General features: G+C 37.0%; 2 protein-coding genes across 7 annotated transcripts in view; one reads left to right on the forward strand and one right to left on the reverse strand.

The window, feature by feature from the left end:
* PRPF39 (pre-mRNA processing factor 39) overlaps positions 1-6014 on the forward strand; it is a 40692-nt gene extending 34678 nt beyond the window's left edge. For all 3 annotated transcript variants that reach the window (XM_045900773.3, XM_064570990.1, XM_045900777.3), the window contains 3 exons: positions 2177-2251; positions 2513-2633; positions 3077-6014. In XM_045900773.3, the coding sequence (XP_045756729.1) occupies positions 2177-2251; positions 2513-2633; positions 3077-3133 (253 nt within the window). In that variant the 3' untranslated portion in view covers positions 3134-6014. The remainder of the gene's footprint in view (positions 1-2176; positions 2252-2512; positions 2634-3076) is intronic.
* On the reverse strand, positions 422-22103 carry FKBP3 (FKBP prolyl isomerase 3). Of its 4 annotated transcripts, none has more exons than XM_064570992.1 (7): positions 21530-21832; positions 19289-19390; positions 17626-17733; positions 9095-9230; positions 8546-8613; positions 6198-6295; positions 422-1537 (listed from the first exon to the last, which is right to left on the reverse strand). In XM_064570992.1, exons 1-7 carry the CDS (start codon positions 21560-21562, stop codon positions 1465-1467), a joined length of 618 nt encoding a protein of 205 aa, XP_064427062.1. In that variant the 5' UTR covers positions 21563-21832; the 3' UTR covers positions 422-1464. The 4 variants fall into 4 exon arrangements, with proteins under 4 accessions (XP_064427062.1, XP_064427061.1, XP_045756735.1 ...); XM_064570991.1 differs by lacking the exon at positions 21530-21832 and adding an exon at positions 21945-22103 and having other exon boundaries at positions 432-1537; XM_045900779.3 differs by lacking the exons at positions 422-1537; positions 21530-21832 and adding exons at positions 4381-4726; positions 21945-22103.
* Positions 22104-22144: the final 41 nt, after the last annotated feature.

The following is a 22144-nucleotide window of genomic DNA, read 5'->3' on the forward strand; positions in this document are numbered from 1 at the left end:
GTCTAGTGGATGGTATGATGATCAGAGGAAATATGTAAGTATATGAGGTGGCACAAAACTGTTAAAGGCGACTGATTTCTATGGATCAGAATGGATTTGTCATCCTTCACAGAGGAGATGGGGCTTCATTTAGATACTCCTGGATTCTGACAAGGAGATGATAAAATGGAAGAAAGTTAAAGTTCATTTAAAAGTAAATTTGCTTTATTGGAGGGCTTTTGAAGTAGTAGAAGTGTGATGTTGATTGTGCTGTGTATTGAACAGTAGGCTGGGTTAGAGCACATATAGTACCACAAATAGACAGTAGGACGCTATTAGAGTTTTGACTGGGATTAAATGACGTATTTGAATTTTGCAATAATATGTGGACAAATCTAAGGCTTAACACAAAGATGCCAGTTAGGCCCTTGCAAATATAGTTATAGAGGGTCTGTATATCAGGTCTAAGATTGTTGTAGTTGAAATTTAAAAAGGCAATGATTGAAAAATAAATGAGCTTAGAAATTTAGGTAGCAGCATAATGTATTAGTAAGAATTGATGTTTAATTCAAATATATGCTTAAATCTTAGCTGTGTCACTTACCATTTGTGTATTCCTCAGTTTTCAGATTTTCTTGTTATGATTGAATCTCTCTTATCACCTAATCCACAGGTTGTTAAAAGTCTTAAAAAAACCTAGTCCATTTAAAGTGTTTGATGTTGAGTAAACACTCAACCAGAGATTGCTGGTAGTAACAATTTTATAGCTTCTTGAACATTTTGGGATCAGAGTTACTGGTTGTTATCATTAGATGTGTATGTATGTAGGCTGCCCAGGGAAGTTGTGTATGCATGTCAAGTATATTAAAGTCATTTCTACAGAAATGTTAATTATCTGTGTTCAGGTTTATGATTACTTTAAAAAATAAGGCCATTCGTCTTTATAAAAAATATTTCAGAAAATGGTAAAAGGAAAACAAAATCTTTAGGATTTTACAGTCAGTTTGGCTTCAGGTGACATCGTTTTTGAAGTTCTGAGTTCCAGGTGAGACTTAAAATACACGTATCATGTTAGAAGTTTTTTATTTATTAAAAATTATCTTTTTTTTTTTTAAGAAAAAGGATTTGAGAGCACACACGTGCAGGGGGGAGGGGCAGAGGGAGAGAGAGTCTTAAGCAGACTCTGTGCTTCGTGCAGAGCCCAACATGGGGCATGATCTCACGACCCAGAGAGCATGACCTGAGCTGAAACCAAGAATCAGATGCTTAACCAACTGTGCCACGCAGGCGCATCCTAAAAAATTATCTTTTTAATCAGTGATAATTCCACATTGTAGATTTGAATTAGTTTTTTTTTAAAGATTTATTTGAGAGAGTACAGAGCGAGCGAGAAGAGAGCACAAGTGTGGGGGGGGTACAATTGGGAGGGGGCAGAAGGAGAGGGAGAAGCAGGCTCCCCACTGAGCAGGGAGCTCAATGCGGGGCTCAATCCCAGGATGCTGGGATCATGAGGTGAGCCGAAGACAGACACTTAACTGGCTGAGCCATCCAGGCACCCCTGTAGTTTTGTATTAAGTTTTAATTCAGTTTATCACATGGCCAAAAGTTTAAATATACTTTATCCTAACTGGTGTCCAGTATCTTTAATAAGCAATGTTAAATTAGATCTCAAGTATATAAATCACGGAATGGTCAGGACTCACTCTGCACTAGACAGAAACCCTCAAGGTCACTGTCTTAGTTGTGTAAAAATTTCGTAGGCGGGCTCTCCCCTGTGTTAGAAATAACCAAAGGTAGCTCTTGACCAATATCCCATCACCTTTAGCCAACTGTAGTACAGAGAACAAGCATTTTTCTAGTAGCTCAAAAATCCCAGGACTTACTAAATGTCTAGGTTTGGGTTATATTATTGGTCAGGGGTATATAGTACTGTAATTGGCCAGTCCTGAATCCCTGAAGCCCCATTTGAATCACATGGGCTGAGAAGGAAAGTGCAGAGTAGTGCTTTCCCAAAGGAAATATATTGGAAAAGGTAGCTGGGAGGTTTGTTTATTGGTTCATTAAAAAATAATAAAAAATCAATGGATACTCATTGCAACATATTTTTGTTTCCAAGTGGAAATAAGTCCAAAACTTTATAAATTTATCAGTTTGGTTTTTGTATATTCCAGAGGATTTTTTTTTCCTTCCCTCTCAGGCTTTTGAATGCTTATGATGAACATCAAACACTCCTAAAAGAACAGGATTCTTTAAAAAGGAAAGCAGAAAATGGGTAGGTAACTCCTTGCTGAATCAGGAAGGGATGCTTAGAAGACATTTCATTGTGGAAATGCCTTTAAAGATAAATATTTTTACATGTTAACCTTCATGTTGTGGCAATTTAGTGCTTTATATTCAGAATTTGAAAAAATCAAAACTGGTTAAAAACTTTACTAAAACAAATGTACATAGGTACAAATGTACACATTCATCCACTTGTTTTAAAAGTACTTATCTCTGGGAGTTTTGAAAGTTTCTGTTTTATCCTTTTTAGGTCAGAAGAACCAGAGGAAAAGAAAGCTCACACAGAAGATACAACTTCATCATCTACACAGATGATTGATGGTGATTTACAGGCAAATCAAGCTGCATATAATTATAGTGCCTGGTATCAAGTGAGTTCACATAATTGAATTTTTTGTTCATAGATGTTAATTAGAAAAGCATAAGTTAGGATAGTTTATTTTTTTTAACAACTACTTTTTTTTTTTTTTTTAAGATTTTATTTATTTATTTGAGAGAGAGAATGAGATAGAGCATGAGAGGGGGGAGGGTCAGAGGGAGAAGCAGACTCCCTGCTGAGCAGGGAGCCCGATGCGGGACTCGATCCCCGGACTCCAGGATCATGACCTGAGCCGAAGGCAGTCGCTCATCCAACTGAGCCACCCAGGCGCCCCTTAACAACTACTTCTACTCCAGACTGTACAATAAATTGTCTTACGTGGTTAACTCTTAGAATTTTAGCAGTGAGCACATGCCTGTTTTCTTAAATGTACCTGCTTTTATAAATGGAACCAGCCAGTTCTAGTATGCTAACATGTGTGCTTTTTCCTTTCAGTACAATTATCAGAATCCTTGGAATTATGGACAGTATTACCCTCCTCCTCCAACCTGATGAGAAAATATATCAGATGGAAAGTGTGAAAAATACGAAATTATTTTTTTTTAATGAGGGATGTAAACATAGCGTAAACTTGTTGTATTTGATAACTTGTCTTCCTATTTCTGTGTAACATGATTTGTTTAGTAATAGGGGAAAATGTCACTTAGTAGCTTACCACAGATACTATTTCCTACCATTTATAAAATTTACTTTTTATTGGAGAACTATTTTTTTGATTTTTGCATTAAGTGGTCTAGAATTCTTTTGCAATGCATTTGCAACAGAGTTTTGTAGCCTTAAGGGGTAGGAAAAAAAAAACTGACTGCAAATCATGTCAGTGTAATACAAGATCTGAAAATACATAAGGGCTGGTTATTAAGGATTTACCTCTGTAAAAAAAATGGATTTTTAACCTTTGATGACAAGGTTTTGTCTGTTTCAGTTATCCTTGTGAATTTGGATTTAACTGCAGAAAAGATATACTATTAAACACTATGTCTTGGGATAGAGATTATAAATGAAAAAAAAAGGAATGTTTGCATCCCTTTTAAAAAATGAAAATCATATCAAAAGTATGTTGTTTCAGGAGACTTTGTATTTAGAATATTCATGTAAAACTTGTGAGCAAGCTTTCATTTTGATCAAACTGATCATCCTCATTTTTGTAATAAAACTGAAGACTCCTCTATAAATTGTTACGAATTTATTGGGGGGTGGATCACCTCACAATATTAACTTTTATTCATCATTATTAGTGGTTCATTGGTTTTGAAGTATACTTTTCTTGAATTTAGTTATTATCTTCTTGCCAGAATTAGACCATTTAGCTTTTTGCTTCCTCCGTTTCTGTGCTCATTTTCACTATACAGGAATATTTATTTAAAGATTTTTTAAGAGGAGGGGTACCTGGGTGGCTCAGTTAGTTGAGCGTCCGACTCTTGGTTTCAACTCAGGTCGTGATCTCAGGGTTGAGATTTGAGCCCCATGTGGGGCTCCGAGCTCAGTGGGAAGTAAGCTTGAGATTCTCTTTCTCTCCCTCTCTGCTCCTCACTCTCCCTCAGGTCATGCACATGCACTTTTTCTAAAAAAAGCTTAAAAAAAAAGTTCTTAAAAGATCTTTAAAAAAAGGTAAAGATTTTAAGAGGAGTGCCCCTGGCAAAGCTGTCTAGACAATTTTACTGTAACTCCCTGTTCTGATTAAAGCCTTAGCTCTGGTTAACCTAATCAGAACATTTATATATTAACACCAAACAAATCAAGACACTGAATATGTTTTTATTGAACCTTTTAGTTTACAACATGAGGTAAAAGGAAAGTCATTTCTCCTTAACTAATATTTTACACAGCTGTAGTAAAATATTTCAAATTTTAGGGAATTATAATGGATTACATATATTAAAAGTTGGGGATTGGGTAAACAATATCGGAGTTCTTGAATTTTCCGGTTGACTCTTCCCTTACAATAGTAACCAGCTCTAATTAGTTACATAAGTTTCTTCAAGGCCATGTTTTATTGTTGCTGATGTCTTTATATCCGAAGCATTGCTATTTCAGTCAATATCCACTAACTCCACTTCAAAAATGAGTTTTGCATTTGGTGGAATTCTGTTGAAGAAGTCAAGGTAAATTCGATAAAAAGTGTTTCTTCCTTCACTCCCAATAACCTCAGTCTAAAATTGAACTATATATAATGGATATTGGGTATTAACCCCAAAGGGAAGGGCTTTATGACTGACTGAGGCGCTAATACATACTAGCCTAGTGGTTCCTAAAAGTATCTTTGTGAATGGTGATCATAACCTATCAGTAGAGGCTGACTAGATAGGCTGAGCTTGACTAGGATCTTCCTTTCTTGGATGCCTCCTAGTACTCCCAACTTAACTACCACCTAATGAGAATTGCTGCTCTGTGCTTCAAAAAAAAAAGTGATTTCAGTCTAGTTGGGTGTAAAAGTGATATTAAATCAAAGTTCATATGAGGTAGTGCCTGATCTCTGCTATGAATTTTAAGATGCTGAGTTCAGAGAAGTGTGATTTTTATCTGATTGGTTTTGAGATGCTTCACATGGGAGAGGGGGAGCTGTAGTTGGGCCACCTAGTTTTGATAGGCTTAGAGGAGGACTATTATATTCCTAAATAATCTTAACTGATAAGATTGGAGAGGACTTCCAAATTTTTTAAAAGTTACTTTAACTGATCCAATTAGTCCAATGGGAATGGAACCAACAACAGAAAAAACTACCTTCTCACTTAGTTACGGGATTGTTCTGGTCAGCATGGTCAGGAGGCATGGCTTTTTAATTTTCACAAACCAGGCCTATCAGAAAAGTATTGCCAGTAGTAGTAATCACATATGCTTACACATTGTTGGACCCATGGTCTCCTTAATTTCATAACTGGTAATCCCCAACATGTGTTCCATTTCTAAGCTTTGAGTACCCATTTACTTGCCTGAAATTACACTGTAGCATAAAATAACCATGAGCCATACTTGTATCCTGTAATTTGCTTTAGTTGTTTGTACTGGACATCTTTTTTTTTTTTTTTAAGATTTTATTTATTTATTGAGAGAGAGAGAATGAGAGACAGAGAGCATGAGAGGGAGGAGGGTCAGAGGGAGAAGCAGACTCCCTGCCGAGCAGGGAGCCCGATGCGGGACTCGATCCTGGGACTCCAGGATCATGACCTGAGCCAAAGGCAGTCGTTTTAACCAACTGAGCCACCCAGGTGCCCCTGTACTGGACATCTTAACTCCTTGAAGTACGTCCTTCATATGGTAACAATTGCCTTTCAAAGATGAAAACTTTTAAAACCTCGTAATTTACCTCTTAAAAATAAAAAACTTGAGTTCAAGAAGAAAAAAGGTAGATTCTATTCTAGCTCAAGCTCATACACTTTGTATCAAAAAATACTAACTACTGTCTATATTGGAGGTGTTGACACAGAAGCATCTAAATATCAGGAATACTAGTCTAGACATGATTCCTGATCTGGAAGTTAACCTACACAGTATCTTTTATACATTCAGGTGGTCTTTCTTCGTGTTTTTTCTTTACTCACAAAGGAAAAAAGGATACTTGGCATCAGGCTGTCCTTTCTTTCCATAAGCCCATTCTGGTTCAATCTCTAGTCGAGCCTTTTCTCCTTTACTCATAGTTAAGAGTGCTTCATCCCACTAAAGGCAAGAATATGAAATAAAAACTAATGATAATTTGCAAAAAAAAAATTTCATGAAAAACTAGAAGGCCAAATATACCAAAAACCATTCTGTTACTGGATTTCATTGTATTGTAAGGTAATGTCCTTGGGTGAATCTTTGTTCTTTATTTCCTCAATGAAAAAAAAAAAGATGTTAAACAGTAATTTTTTAGTGCAGTACACTTTTTTTTTTCTTATTAAATTATTTACTTATTTCACTTGCACCACAGGTCAAAATTCAAACTGTACTCTCATATTTAGTTCTAGAAAATTATTGGACATTTGTAGATAAATCAGTTGTTCATAGGCTAAATCAATGTCATAAAGTATTATTAAAATTAATAAGGCATCTCTATATAATTGTTGAAGTTTTATAAATACAATTTTTCATCATCTGTGATATTAAAATATTTGATTTGATAATTCTTTTTTTTTTAATTTTGTTATGTTTATCACCATACATTACATCATGAGTTTTTGATGTAGTGTTCCATGATTCATTGTGTATAACACCCAGTGCTCCATTTGATACGTGCCCTCTTTAGTGCAGTACACTCTTCAAATGCTACAATGTGAAGGCACTTTTGTAAATGTTAGATGTCCTAAGTTATGGAAACCAGTTTATTAGTACTATCATAAAAAACTTGCTACACTTGTTATATCCTAGGCAAACTTCTGAATTTATATTATAGGGATAAACTAACAATAGAATTGTCTTAAGATCACTAGACTGTGGAGTCATGATGGCACACATAAAATAAACTACATGTTAGGGCATGAAGACCTTCTGTAGAAGGTAAAATTATTCAAAGAAATGATACAGGTTTCTGGGCTGCCACTCCAGTTTGTCCAAATTTGGATCTTTTACTTTTTTTTTTTTTAAGTAAACTCTACCCCCAATGTGGGACTTGAACTCAAAACCCCCAGATCGAGTCACATGCTTTACCAACTGAGCCAACCAGATGCCCTGGATCTTAAAGCCAGTTCCTAAAAACAGTTAAATATAATAACTAATATCAAATACTCTGTTGAACTGTCACTGTCACACAAAGCTTAAGGAATAGAGATCTGTTACATAATGGAAATTAAGAATATGGTTCACTGGAAGAAATACACAAGCAAATTAGTCAGAAACAAAAACTGATCAACTTGATATATAGTTAGTATCAATTTGGTATAATCAAGTAGCAGTTAAGGTTCTTTTTTTTTTTTTAAGATTTTATTTATTTATTTGACAGAGAGACACAGCGAGAGAGGGAACACAAGCAGGGGGAATGGGAGAGGGAGAAGCAGGCTTCCTGCTGAGCAGGGAGCCTGATGTGGGGCTCGATCTCAGGACCCTGGGACCATGACCTGAGCCGAAGGCAGACGCTTAACGACTGAGCCACCCAGGCGCCCCGGTTAAGGTTATTTTCAACTAAACCTTTAGTTTCAAGATGTTTTATAATCTGTTTTGGGCTTTGAGTATGATTGAGCCATATTTTAGGACTTACAGTATAAAGAGTAACACAGGGTTCTCACAGTGCATTTAATAGGCATTTCAGTTATAATGTTTGATGTTGTGAATAAAGACATTTTAATGGGCCCTGGAATAACCATTTGAATTCAGTGAAGCCAATAATCAGCCCTGCTCTATTACCTCCTTTGGTACACTGCATTGGTCAGTACAGCTCAATCCTACCTTCTTCCCCTTTTCTCAAAGTTTCCTTCTATTATCTCTCCCTTGTAAGGGTAGGTAAAAAAGGCATACTTATATTTGAAAGATTTCCTGGTGTTTGAACCCTGGTTGTGAGAGGTGAAAAGGCCCAGAACAAACTTTTGCTTCTATCATTAAGTACTTCAGTGAAACTGATATTTTACCTTTCTCTATCATGAGTAAGTGGTACAACAACTATGTAACGTTTTAAAAGAATCTTAAATTTAGAAAGCCAAACTTGCTGATGAAGAATTTATGATGAAAAATAATAAAAGGGGTAAGCAAGAAGAAAATAATATTTGAGTCTCCATGCACTGTAGTTATGCATACTTAATTGTTTAGCAACCTTGAGGAAGATTGTACCATCCATAAGCAAGACCCAGAAAACTTGTGCCAGATCAGTTAGCAATGATAGCACCTGATTTGTCAGACTCCAAAGACTGTTTTCGTCATATCCCCAATCCTAATTATGGTGCCATACCACATGTAGCATGTGCCAGAATATCTGATTCATTGCCATTTTTTACTTACTCCTCTGATAACTTTGCCTATTCCAACCTTAAAACTTAAAGGCTTGGCATTTTTCTTCTTCTTTGAACCTGTAAAACAAATTTTCCTTATAATGCATGATGAAATTAAGTTCCAATGGAAAAACACAGTGATTTAAGTCTTTAATTTTAGAACTTACCATATTATGCATTTGAAAAGAAAAATTCAGAAAACTAACTCATCAAGAAAATTCTGTGTGTAAAAATAGTCAAAAGGGGGGAGATGATAATATTTACACTACTAAAACAGCACTCTATTCTGCTTTTTACATTAAAAACGAAAGCCTCAACTTTGGGACATTAACCAAGTTTAGACTAAGCTTATTTTTTGCTCCCCAATGACCAAGAGGTATTTCTTCACCCAGCCAATAAATAGTGAACTAAAGACCTCTGAGTCCAAGTAAATCACAGGTGCAAAAGACTTCTGGAAAAAAGTGACAGCCAAGAGAAAGGTACAGCCAACTGTTCATGTACCACACAAATATTATGCAATGCCTTAAAGCTAAAAAGATAAGATTACATTTAGACTTACTCGTTTGAATATTAGTATCAAAAACAGTCCCATCCTGTAGTGTTCCTGTATACCAGCAGTGAACAACATCTCCCTTTTTGGGAAAGTTGGTTTTATCTCCTTTTTTAAGAACAGATTTTATGTATTTTGGTGGACCCTAAAAAACAAACAAAAACAACACACACAGTTAGTAACTCACATCCTTCTTTTAGAAGGATGACAAAGAGAATTCTTACATAGCCAACTGTGACCCAAGTCTGGTCACAGAGCTTCACAGATGCGGTAACAGACCATTTTGCCTCTGGTTCATGTCTTAGTTTAAAAAAACTCACCATCTAATTGCAAGTCTGTGGTGAGAATATTAGTAAATAGCCTATCTATAACTTAATTTCAAGTAACTTCCAGCTACCTTGGAAACAAATGTTCTTTTGACAAAATTCTATTCAACAAACCATAAAATAAATCCTATTATTTTCCAAGGTTAGAAATACCATTACTATTTAATTCCTATAAAATCATAAGGCACTAAATAAAGCATTGTGACAGTTTTTTCAAAGATTTGAGTTGTTTAGCACCAATACTTGACGTTACTAAATTTAGAACGAATACAGTAATGTTCCATTTGTTTCTGAACTTGGAAGTTCATATAATAAACAGAATTGTCAAACAAATCACTGTAACAGACATTTCCTAGAACAAAGCAGGATTATCAGGCTCTTTTTTAAAGAAAGGTAAAGGCTAATGAGTGGTGATTCATATATGTGAGAAAAGCAGTTTATTTTTTGCAGTACTTTAATACTGATAAAGTATCAGTTTATTATTGATAAAAAAATATGTATGATAAACTGAAATGTAAATGGATAGTAAGTTGAAAGAGAAAGACTAATTTATGCCAGGCCTTTATTATTGCCTTACAATTACTAATGTCAAATGCTGCTCAAATACTTGAGCTATTTTATCTATCCTATGTAAAAATTGTCATAGATTTCATAATGCTAAACAAAGCTCATTATAGACTGTGTTGTGTTCTGCCTCCCATAATACAGTCTTTGGTTCTTATCAGTATGATTATTATTTATACTATTTCAAATATTGTGATGCATTAAAGAAACTAATCTTTAAAAGTCAATGTATCAATATTAAGCCCATTTTTATTTTTTTAAATGTTTTAGAAATTATTATTTAATTCCAGTGTAATTAACATACAGTGTTATATTAGTTTCAGGTGCACAATAGTGATTCAATAATTCTATACATTACTCAGCACTCATCAAGGTAAGTGTATTCTTAATCCCCTTCACCTACTTCACCCATCCTCCCGACCTACTTCCCTTCTGGGAGAAAAGCAATTTCTTTTTTTTTTTTTTAAAGATTTTATTTATTTATTTGACAGAGAAAGACACAGCGAGAGAGGGAACACAAGCAGGAGGAGTGGGAGAGGGAGAAGCAGACTCCCTGCCGAGCAGGGAGCCGATGCGGGACTCGATCCCGGGACTCCAGGATCATGACCTGAGCCGAAGGCAGTCGCTTAACCAACTGAGCCACCCAGGCGCCCGAGAAAAGCAATTTCTTAATCAAATTTAAGAACATATAGAATTTTTAGGGGCCCCTGGGTGGCTCAGTCGTTAAGCGTCTGCCTTCGGCTCAGGTCATGATCCCAGGGTCCTGGGATCGAGCCCCGTATCGGGCTCCCTGCTCCGCGGGAAGCCTGCTTCTCCCTCTCCCACTCCCCCTGCTTGTGTTCCTGCTCTCGCTGTCTCTCTCTCTGTCAAATAAATAAATAAAATCTTTAAAAAAAAAAAAAAAAAGAACATATAGAATTTTTAAAAAAAGAATATATAGAATTTATATAGAAAACCTGAAAGACTCCAGCAAAAAACTGCTAGAACTGATAAATGAATTCAGTAAAGTCACAGGATACAAAATCAATGTACAGAAATCTGTTGCATTTCTATATACCAATAATGAAGCATCAGAAAGAGATATTAAGAAAACAATCCCATCTACAGTTGCACCCAAAATAGGATACCTAGGAATAAACCTAACCAAACAGGTGAAAGACCTTGCTCTGAAAAGCATAAAACATTGATAAAAAGAAACAAAGGATACAAAGAAAGGAAAAGACATTCCATGCTCATGGATTGGAAGAACAGATATTGTTAGAATGTCTATACTGCTCAAAGCAATCTACTATGTTTAATGCAATCCCTATCAAAATACCAACATCATTTTCCACAGAGTTAGAATAAACAATCCTAAAATTTGTATGGAATCAGAAAAGACTCCAAATAGCCAAAGCAACCTTGAAAAAGAAAAGCAAAGCTGGTGGCAGAATTCTGGACATCACGTTCTATTACAAAGCAGTCGTGATCAAAACAGTATGGTACTGGCACAAAAACAGATACACAGATCAAAAGAACAGAACAGAAAACCCAGAAATAAGCCCAAAACTATATAGTCAATTAATCTTTGACAAAGCAGGAAAGAATATCCAATGGGAAAAAGTCTCTTCAACAAACGATCTTCGGAAAACTGGGCAGCAACATGCAAAAGAGTGAAACTGGACCATTTTCATTCACCATACACAAAAATAAATTCAAAATGGACTGAAGATTTAAATGTGAGACTTGAAACCATAAAAATCCTAGAAGAGAGCATAGGAAGTAAGGTCTCTAACATCGGCTGTAGCAACTTCTTTCTAGATACATCTCTTGAGGCAAGGGAAATAAAAGCAAAAATAAACTATTGGGACTACATCAAAATAAGTTTCTGCAGAGGCAACAATCAACACAACTTAAAGGCAACCTATGGAATGGGAGAAGGTATCTGCAAATGACATAGCTGATAAAGAGTATCCAAAATACATAAAGAACTTACACAACTCAACATCCAAAAAAGAAATAATCCCATTTAAAAATGGGCAGAAGACATGAACAGACATTTCTCCAAAGACATCCAGATGGCCAACAGACACACGAAAAGATGCTCATTGGGACGCCTGGGTCTGCCTTCAGCTCAGGTCATGATCCCAGGGTCCTGGGATCAAGTCCCACATCGGGCTCCTTGCAGCATGGAGTCTGCCTCTCCCTCTCCCTCTGCCCGTTGCTCCCCCTACTTGTGCTTATTTGGTCTGACAAAATGAATAAAATCTTAAAAAAAAAAGATGCTCATCACTTATCATCAGGGAAATGCAAATCAAAACTACAATGAGATTTCACCTCACACCTGTCAGAATAGTTAAAATCAACAACACAGGGGCGCCTGGGTGGCTCAGTCATTAAGCGTCTGCCTTCGGTTCAGGTCATGATCCCAGGGTCCTGGGATCGAGCCCCGCATCGGGCACCCTGCTCGGCGGGAAGCCTGCTTCTCCCTCTCTCACTCCCCCTGCTTGTGTTCCCTCTCTCGCTATGTCTCTCTCTGTCAAATAAATAAATAAAATCTAAAAAAAAAAAAAATCAACAACACAAGAAACAACAGGTATTGGTGAGGATGTGGAGAAAGGGGAACCCTCTTGCAGTGTTGGTGGGAATGCAAACTGGGTGCAGCCACTGTGGAAAACAGTATGGAGCTTCCTCAAAAAGTTAAAAATAGCAATTGCACTACTGAGTATTTACTGAAAAAAGAACACTAATTCAAAGGGATACATGCACCCCTATGTTTATAGCAGCGTTATTTACAAAAACCAAGATAAGGAAGCAGGCCAAGTGTCCACTGATTGATGAATGGATAAAGAAGATGTAGTATATATATATATATATATATATATATACACAATGGAATATTATTCAGCCATAAAAAAAGAATGAAATCGTACCTTTGAAGTGACATGGATGGAGCTAAAGTATAATGCTAAGGGAAGTAAGTCAGAGAAAGACAAATACCATATAATTTCACTTATGTGGAATTTAAGAAACAAAGAAGCAAAAGGAAAAAAGTAAGAGAGACAGACAGACAAGACAGACAAACCAAGAAACAGACTCTTAACTGTAGAGAACAAACTTGATGTTACCAGAGGGGAGGTCGGTGGGGGGTGGGGGGAGAAGGGTTAAACAGGTGATGGGATTAAGAAGTCCACTTGTGGTGATGAGCACCAGGTGGTATGTGGAAGTGCGGAATTACTATATTGTACACCTGAAATGAATATAACACTATTGTTAACTAATGTTAACTAACGTTAAAATAAAAACTTAAAAAGAATATATAGAATTTTACACTACAAAACATTTAATAATGGGAAAAGAAAATAATAGACATTAAACATCTATTTGCCAGTTACATAACACATACGATCCCCACTTACTCTTAATCCTCTGAAGAAGGTATCACCTACTTGCATTTTTGCAGATGAAGAAACTGCGAGTCAGGGAATTTGCAACAGAGCTGATGAGTAGTAGAGAATGAATATGGATTTGGGTTTGTCTGAATCCAAAGCCCCTGTTCCTTCCACTATGCCTAAATACTTCAAATAATTGTACTAATGGTAGTTAACCTCTACTGGTATTAGTTATGTGCTCTATGTGCTGGGCACTATCCAAATGCTTTACATAAATTAACTCTTAATTGTTATTACCTTATGAATTAGGTACTATTATTCCTATTTTACAAAAAAGGAACTATAAGGATAGAGTGGTTAAACAACTTGCTTACGGACCTACAGCTCCCAAGTGGCTGAGTAGGACTGGAAACCAGGAAGCCTGCATATAAGTCCCATGCTCTTTATCACTTTACTCAAGCGCATATGGAATGTCAGGTATTACACAATTCATTTTATTTTTCTTATGTCAACTCATTTAACCTTACAGCTACCTGATAGTCTTTTATACCAGAAAGTAATGCCTGCATAGAGTATAAAGCCATATTCAATTTAGAGCCTAAGAATTAGCACTTTCAACTAAAGCTAGGCTGCCTTCCTAAATCAAGTCACATCTACAGCATGAGTACATGTATTATTACAAAAGCAAACATTAACTTTCTTGCTGATGCTCCCATTCCAAGCTTGTTTTAATGAAAAATGCTACTATAAATGGTCAGGTGTCTACAAGCAGCAGTGTAAACTGGTGCCATCTCTTTGGAATGCAATTTTAAAAGGTTAGAAGTGTGATAATAATAATACTATTCATACAAATATATGCTCAAGAAGTAATCTGAAGGGCGCCTGGGTGGCTCAGATGGTTAAGTGTCTGACTTTGGCTCAGGTCATGATCCCAGGGTCCTGGGATCGAGTCCTGCATCAGGCTCCCTGCTCCTTCCAGGAAGCCTGCTTCTTCTGCCCCTCACTCTCTGTCTCTCATGAATAAATAAATAAAATCTTTAAAAAAAAAAGAAGTAATCTGAAGCTTAGGAAAAAAAATCTTTGTGCAGTTATTCAGTGCACTATTATCCATAGTGGTAAAATAACCACATGTTTATGGTAATCTAATACTCAGTTTTTTATAATGTGGAAAAATTCTTATAAAGTGAAAAATCAATAGAAATTTCTAACTATAGTAATATCTCAAATATTTAAATTAATATGCACTTAGAAAATATTCAAAGACAACATTCTGAAATGTTAAACATGTTCATTTCTAGGTGTTGGAATATTATGTATTCTCTATACTTTTCTATTTTCTATTTCAAAAATAGCATACAAATATTTTTATATCAGAAAAATGATATTTAAAAAATATGGTTGACTTACAAAATCTGGTAATATGAGAATGACTATGTAAATTTTCTACGCAAAAATATTAGACTATCTTAAGACTTTATTAAAGAAATCACACATAACTATTTGAATGGATAAGGTACGATTAGTGAACAATAACCACATTTTAAATCTTAATATCATTTCACTGTTTTCCCATTTGTTGTCCCAAGTTGCTTGGGCATATTGTGTTATCTACATTAAATCTAGGCCCTAGAATAATGCAAAAAAACCCCATTAAATTGGTGATTATGGCTCAGTCTTAATGGTGAAGGTGCCAGTCTGCCCAGGGATAGCCTCCATTTCAGTGTTTCACGAAGTATCTTTTACAGATCACTTATTCCTTAGCATTGTTAACACTGTTAGAGAAGAAAAGGGGTCTACCATAATTAAGTTTGGGAAACACTAAAGTTAAAGATGCCTCTATTCTGCATGACTTCTCAGAGTTGTCATCAGCTAACATGCACTGTGAATCTTCAAGTAGTACAGGTTTTGATGATGCCAGAAAACAATTTGGACCTTTTGGGACCTATATAACACACTTTGAGAAATGCCACTGTAGTTATTTGATCTGATTTTAGGTTTCACTGCAAGAACCTGTTTAGTTCATGGTGAGAAATCAGATCAGTCCCAAGGCTATAGCTAAGTTATGTGCTTGAATCGACCTGGCTTTTAGATAATTTCTTGGCTCTGCAGCAATTTCTTAGTTGAGAGTGATGAAAAGAACTACATTCTTTTTTTTTTTTTTAAAGATTTTATTTATTTATTTGACAGCGAGAGACACAGCGAGAGAAGGAACACAAGCAGTGGGAGTGGGAGAGGGAGAAGCAGGCCTCCTGCCGAGCAAGGAGCCTGAGGCGGGGCTCAATACCAGGACGTTGGGATCATGACCTGAGCTGAAGACAGATGCCCAATGACTGAGCCACCCAGGCACCCCAAAAAGAACTACATTCTTGAGACTAGATCTGAACTAGATACTTGTAGATACAGAGATAAAGGAACTTTGAGAGTAATCATTACAATTTCAGTTAACTGGATCACATCATAGCCTCTAAAAATGAGTATGTTACATAATTATCCCTATTATTAATTCAAGAAATATTTGAGCATGTTTCATGTGTTAGAAACTGAAGATAGGTAGGGGAGGTGGTAGACATAGTCCTGACCCTCATGCCAGCAGAGAATACAGTCATGTGTATAACTGTATGGGTTTATGAGACCTAAAGCGGAAGCACAAGTGCTAAGATAGGAATGACACAGCAACCTAACCCAGTACAGCTACAGGCTGGGAGAGGTTTCTTTGAGGTAGGCGATTGGGGAAAGGCTTATAACAGAGAAGAGCATTTTTATAGCAGGGCATAGCATGAAAATAGTATAGTCTGCAAGGGAGAAGTGAAGGAGACAGTGGTATGAGATGAGGCTGGAAAGACATGTAGCACATGTTAGGAAACTTTTTTTTAATCTTCAGGTCACTGAACAGCCAATTAAGAGTTTTAAAGAGAAGTTACAGAATCAGATTTGCATTTTATTTTTATTTTATTTATTTTTTAAAGATTTATTTATTTGAGAGAGAAAGAGCATGTGGGGGGAGGGGGGAGGGGGGAGGGGGGAGGGAGAATCTTAGGCAGACTCTGTGCTGAGCATGGAGCCTGATGCAGGGCTCGATCTCACAACCCTGAGATCACATCCTGAGCTGAAACCAAGAGCTGGACACTCAACTGACTGTGCCACCAGGTGCCCCTGAGAAAAGAAGTCTTTAAAAAAGGGATATACTTTAGGATCCTCACAAGATCCCTCTAGATTGTTCCAGCCCTTACACCCTTTTATTTGTAGCTCTCTTTTTCTTAACCTCTTAATGATATACAATCTGTTGTCTCATACCTACTTTATTGTTATTTTCTGGAGGGTAAACTATTTTACCAATAGCTTTTGCAATCCTTTTATTATACCTTTATTTACCTTAGTAGCTGCTCAGTATTTGCCCAGTATATATAACATTTATCAAATAATATTAGATGTGATAAACCTCAAAATTGCTTTATTGTGTGTACATATCCACAAACATTAATTTGTGCTTTTCAACCAACAAGAAAATATCATGTGAATTAACTATCTTTAGTCAATATAAACTTCTATAATTCTACATTTGAACTTACACTCTGTCTACAAATATCCAAATGCTATACCTTCATCATTAGGTGAAACCTCTTTATAAGACCTAAAGAATATTATTATTAGATAATTATCACCGATACTAAGACTGCTAGGAATGAGTGAGCTTAATTAGCAAGGTATTATCAGAAGTGGCAAGATTATAATCAGTTTAGCTCTATTGTGGCTGTTCTAACTGCTGTCCTTGGCTCTACTGAGGCTGTCCATTTGCAGAAATGGTTTTATCTGGTTCTTCAAACCTTTGTACCAAAATGTAAAACCTATGTTGGGAAAGATGAGACAGATGACCCCACACCCTGTAGCCAAGCCTGGACTATTTCTATTGCCAAGGATACCATGTACATTAGAAAAAACTAAAAATAATCACAGTGAAATTTCTTTCACTCAGTCCAACTTGGCTATAGAATCAGGACCTTTAAATGGCTTTGGAAGCTCAGAAGTTCTGGTCAGACATAGAAGAAATACAAAATACAAAGCTAGAGGTATTTTATAGGAAAGGCTTATTAACTGTGAAGCGCTGGTTCTTACATGTTTTTTTCCTGATTCAGTACACCTAAGGGAGATAACACACTCCAAATCAGTGTTTGGTTCACTCAAAGTAGCCATACTCAACCACCCCTTATGAGAAATCAGTGCTGTAAACAAATACTTTTCTCAAATTCACATGAGAAATAAAATAATATTATATACAAACCTCATCCAGAGTCTCTTCAGACTTGGTTTCTTTGGGTTTATCTTCATTAAGCTTCACATTTTTCACCTGCTCAGACACTTTACTTATACTTTCAGTACCCTTGAAACGCTGTAAGGAAAATGTTCTAATGTTTACCATATTCAGGACAGGTTAAAAGCTAGAAGGGACATCTAGATTTTCTTTTTTTTTTTTTTTAAAGATTTTATTTATTTGACAGAGAGAGACACAGTGAGAGAGGGAACACAAGCAGGGGGAGTGGGAGAGGGAGAAGCAGGCTTCCCGCGGAGCAGGGAGCCCGATGCGGGGCTCGATCCCAGGACTCTGGGATCATGACCTGAGCCGAAGGCAGACGCTTAACGACTGAGCCACCCAGGCGCCCCGGGACATCTAGATTTTCAACTTTTCAATTTAACGAACATCTATACCATGAAGGCTACATAACTCAAATACAAATTAATGGAAACTGTCTAAGAACAAAGGAAAAATCTTATGTTAAGCATTTTAATCAACAAATTATGAACCTCAAAGCATCTCACAACATAAATGCTGAAAAGGGATTTTTAGAAAGGACAACTCAGGGGCGACCGGGTGACTCAGTTGGTTGGGCGTTCGACTCTTGGTTTCAGCTTGGGTCATGATCTCGGGGTCATGGGATAGAGCCCCGTGTTGGGCTCCGAGCTCAAGGCGAGTCTGCTTGGGATTCTCTCCCTCTTCCTCTGCCCCTCCCCTCACTTGTGCTGTCTCTTGCTCTAAAATGAATAAATAAATCTTTAAACGGGAAAAAAAACAGATTTAGAAAGGCCAACTCAGATTCAGATATGAATATAATTCACACACAATTCCTGGGATGCCTGGGTGGCTCAGTTAGTTGGGCCTCTGCCTTTGGTTCAGGTCATGATCCCAGGGACCCGGGATCAAGCCCCATATCAGGCTCCCTGCTCAGCAGGGGGTCTGCTTCTCCTTCTTCCTCTGCCCCTCCTCCCTTCTTGTGTTCGCGCTCTCTAATAAATAAATCTTTAAAAAAAATTCACACAATTCCTTAATAAAGACTCTTTGTTGTGGAAGATGATAATAGTGAACAAATATTGGAGAATTTCTTAAAATTTGTTTTTCTAAAGGTTCAGCATAAGTCTAAGATTTTCAGTTCATTAATGAAATGGAACTTCCTTTGGATTTTTAACTTTTCAGTACCTTTATTTGTTGTCTTAATTTAAGCTACAGGGAGTTATTATTATTTTTTAAAGATTTATTTATTTATTTTGAGAGAGAGTGCGAGCATGAGCATGTGCAAGTGTGGGGAGGGGCAGAGAGAAAGACTCTCAAGTGCAGACTATCCGATGAACAGGGAGCCCAATGCAGGGCTTGATCTCAGGACCCTGAGATCATGATCTGAGCCGAAATCAAGAGTCAGACACTCAAATGACTGAGCCTCCTAGGCATCCTGGGAATTATTTTTAAAAATTTGGTTCCTTTCAAAGTATCTTAATATTCCCCCATACTGCAGATTAGCTTTGCTAGATTTGGCAGTAGTCCATTTATGATTACAGTTAAGAAAAACTCCAGGTGGAAAAACTTAAACATATTCTGCAAATAAATTTAAAGCTTCTTTTTGTAAATAAAATATCTAAAAAAATATTCTTGTAATAAATGAAACAATACTCACCTTACTTTCAAAAAGATGGTTGTAGGCTGTAACCAAATGGTCCTTGTTAGCTGTCTTGGCCACATTTTTAATGTTTCCTAATAACTTATGTTCTGCAAGAAACTATAAAGAAAAAAGCTGGTTAGTCAAAATAATCTCCCTCATGTAATAAGGGTCTAAACTTTAGAAAAATGACCTTTTATGTTAGTAATTATATCTTCAATAAAACTACTCATGATGGAAGAAATTAAACATATTTTATACCCTACTTCATAACAAAAAAAAGATTTAAAAAATGTATTTATAAAAATTATTGACAAGACCAGAACTGTAATATTATGTGGGGGTCACACTGTTGCATACTAACGCTTTTCCCATTACAGAACTCACAGAACATTTATACAGCAAGCATATTTTGGTAACTGGATGATGCTGCTACTGGCAGGATGTTACTTGGCCATGGCCCTTGGGAGTCTCCAACCATGTTGGGAATAGCTATCTTGACATAACCCATTCTTGGCAGACTGGGAAGCACTGTTATACAATGCTGGATATATGGTGGTTAAGTGTGTGGGCTGAAGAGTCAGATCATCTGTATTAAAATCCTAGCTACCTGATCTTAGACAAAGGACTAAGCTTTCCTAAATAGTTTCTGTATCATAGTGGAAGATTAATAACAGCACCAATGTCAGAGGGTTGTTTAAGAATAAATGCAATAGTCCATTTACTGTATTTAACATACAGTCTGTTGCATGGTGAGAACTCAATAAATATTAGCTATTAGGGCTAATAACAATGTACTTAATAATTCAAAGTAACAGAATTCCATTTCTCTTAAAGTTGGCAAACTTAAACAAAGTTGGCAAACGGACACCAAAATACTACTTCTGAAATATCGAGTTATCAAAATGTAACTTCATCTCAAAGTCATGTAACATGGGAATTTTAATAATGTCTTTATTTCCTTATTTTATTCTGCTTCCTTTTCTGCCTTCTCGTCCTTGATTCCTCATTTTTGTTCCTTTCTCAAAGTTGTCCTCTGGCATCTTCTATCCTTTTGATAAAGGAGCTTTTCTAACACTACCACTACTGTATTTTTTTCTCCTCTGCTTTTTCTCTCCCCCAATTAGAGAAATGTTCTAAATGATAAAGGTTGATGGGGAAAGGTTATTTTGATTAAATGGAAGTAATCAGTTGCTTTTAGGATTCTTGTGATTTCTTTAGTAAGATTCCAAAAATAGCAAAAATATAAACATCTCCTTGATATCTTATGATCAATAAAATAGTGATTGTCAACTACAGGTTTAAATATGTGACTGAATACTAGAGAATACGCACTTAAAAGATTAATCTATTAAAAAAATATTTTGATAATTCAAGTCTCTTGAAATTGTCCCAGGTGGGCCAGTTTTACATTAGATTTCACACTGGGATCATTTGTTCATAAGATGAAGTATAGTATTGAGGCATTAAATGTTAACAAACGATATGCCTAATTTATTCTATTGTTCCAGTTGAAAATACAAATTGACTTAAGAGAATATAACTCCACTAAAATGTATAAAATGGAATACCTGAGGCGTAGTCTTTCTTTTACCCTGTATTCCCAAACACTGAGCATAGTTCTTGCTATTGATGTTGTATAAATATTTGCTGGTATTAGGATACTTATTCTAGGTGTATGGAACTGGTTTTAGAGAATTACTTTATCTCCTCTTCAAGACACCTCAAAATGAAAATAAACTACAATCCTCACAGAAGAACCCAGAAAGAATTTTTCTAATGCATGTTTAGAACTTAAATGAAAAACTGTAGAGAAACCATACAGACTGCTGTTTCTATTTCCCGTAAGTGGGGGATGCAGAGTGCAGGAACTGTACAGTGGTTCATCAATTTAAGAGAAGTATGAATGATCTTAATTTCAGAAGGGAAAAAAGTCAAGTCTGACAAAAAACAACCCCCCCCCCCAAAAAAAACCCCCAAACACTTGTGACCAGAGTCGGGTGGTTAAGATGGAGACTATACTGAAAAATGCAGGGCGTACAGGATAAAGAATGCCAAAAACATTTCTTAAGTTTGTGTCTAAGAATGGGAGATACTGTACACTAAATGCGCAAGTAACTACCCTCAGTATAAAGGTGAAAAGGTCATGTAAAGAGTCAATATTTTGAAAAGTTAAACCGCAATCTACGGATTTTTAAAAATTACACGCATTAGTGTTCAGTATTTAGTAACCCGATGAGAAAAGCAAAAAGCACATACCGTTCCCACAAAAATCTTCACAATCCTTCCCATTTCTCTAATGGCCTACTCTCCTCTGCAGGGGTCTCACCCAGGTCCCCAGCGCTCGGACACCCGTTCCAACCCCCGTATCTCCTGGGTCCTTTCTTTTCATGGCTTCCACCCTCACTCAAGGATCCCAGTGAGGTTTTAATTATGCGACTGCTGCCTGCCTGCCCCAAGAAATAGAGCCGATCCCCACACCCCCCCAAAATTGGGCAGCCCAAACGGCGGGAGCACGGCGCCCCGGCGCACGCGAGGCCTCTCCGGCCTTCCAGGCCACCGGCCGCGGGAGGACGAGGGCGGGGGCACGGAGGAATACGGAATGTACGGGCATCTCGGGGGGGTGAGGCGTCCCTCTGCCGCACCAGCCCGGCCGCCCCGCCGCCTCTGGTACCGAATCTGAACCATGGTCCTGTAGAAACTTGATAATGTCCTTCTTGGGTAGCTGCTCGCTGCGCAGCTGCTCCACGGTCCAGGCCCGCTGTGGTACGGCCGCCGCCATCTTCCCCCGCTGCCTCTGCTTCACTGAGCCAGCCCGCCTCAGTTCAGCATCGCCCCGCCCCTGGGGCGTGGCGTGGACCCCGCCTGGAGCTC

This window comes from Mirounga angustirostris, unplaced genomic scaffold (genome assembly GCF_029215605.1).
Source record: "Mirounga angustirostris isolate CCGP_5_RB_7025 unplaced genomic scaffold, mMirAng1.0.hap1 SCAF_9, whole genome shotgun sequence".
NCBI classification, from domain to species: domain Eukaryota; kingdom Metazoa; phylum Chordata; class Mammalia; order Carnivora; family Phocidae; genus Mirounga; species Mirounga angustirostris.

Coding starts and splice junctions, on each gene's coding strand:
- FKBP3 (XM_064570991.1), bottom strand. CDS start 22,052: ATGGCGGCGGCCGTACCACAGCGGGCCTGGACCGTGGAGCAGCTGCGC. Junction 17,734..19,288: donor ACCATCTTTTTGAAAGTAAG/GTGAGTATTGTT, acceptor TTTTCCTTACAG/CGTTTCAAGGGTACTGAAAG. Junction 1,538..6,197: donor AAAGGACAGCCTGATGCCAA/GTATCCTTTTTT, acceptor ACAAAACTACAG/GGGTGCCTGGATGGCTCAGC.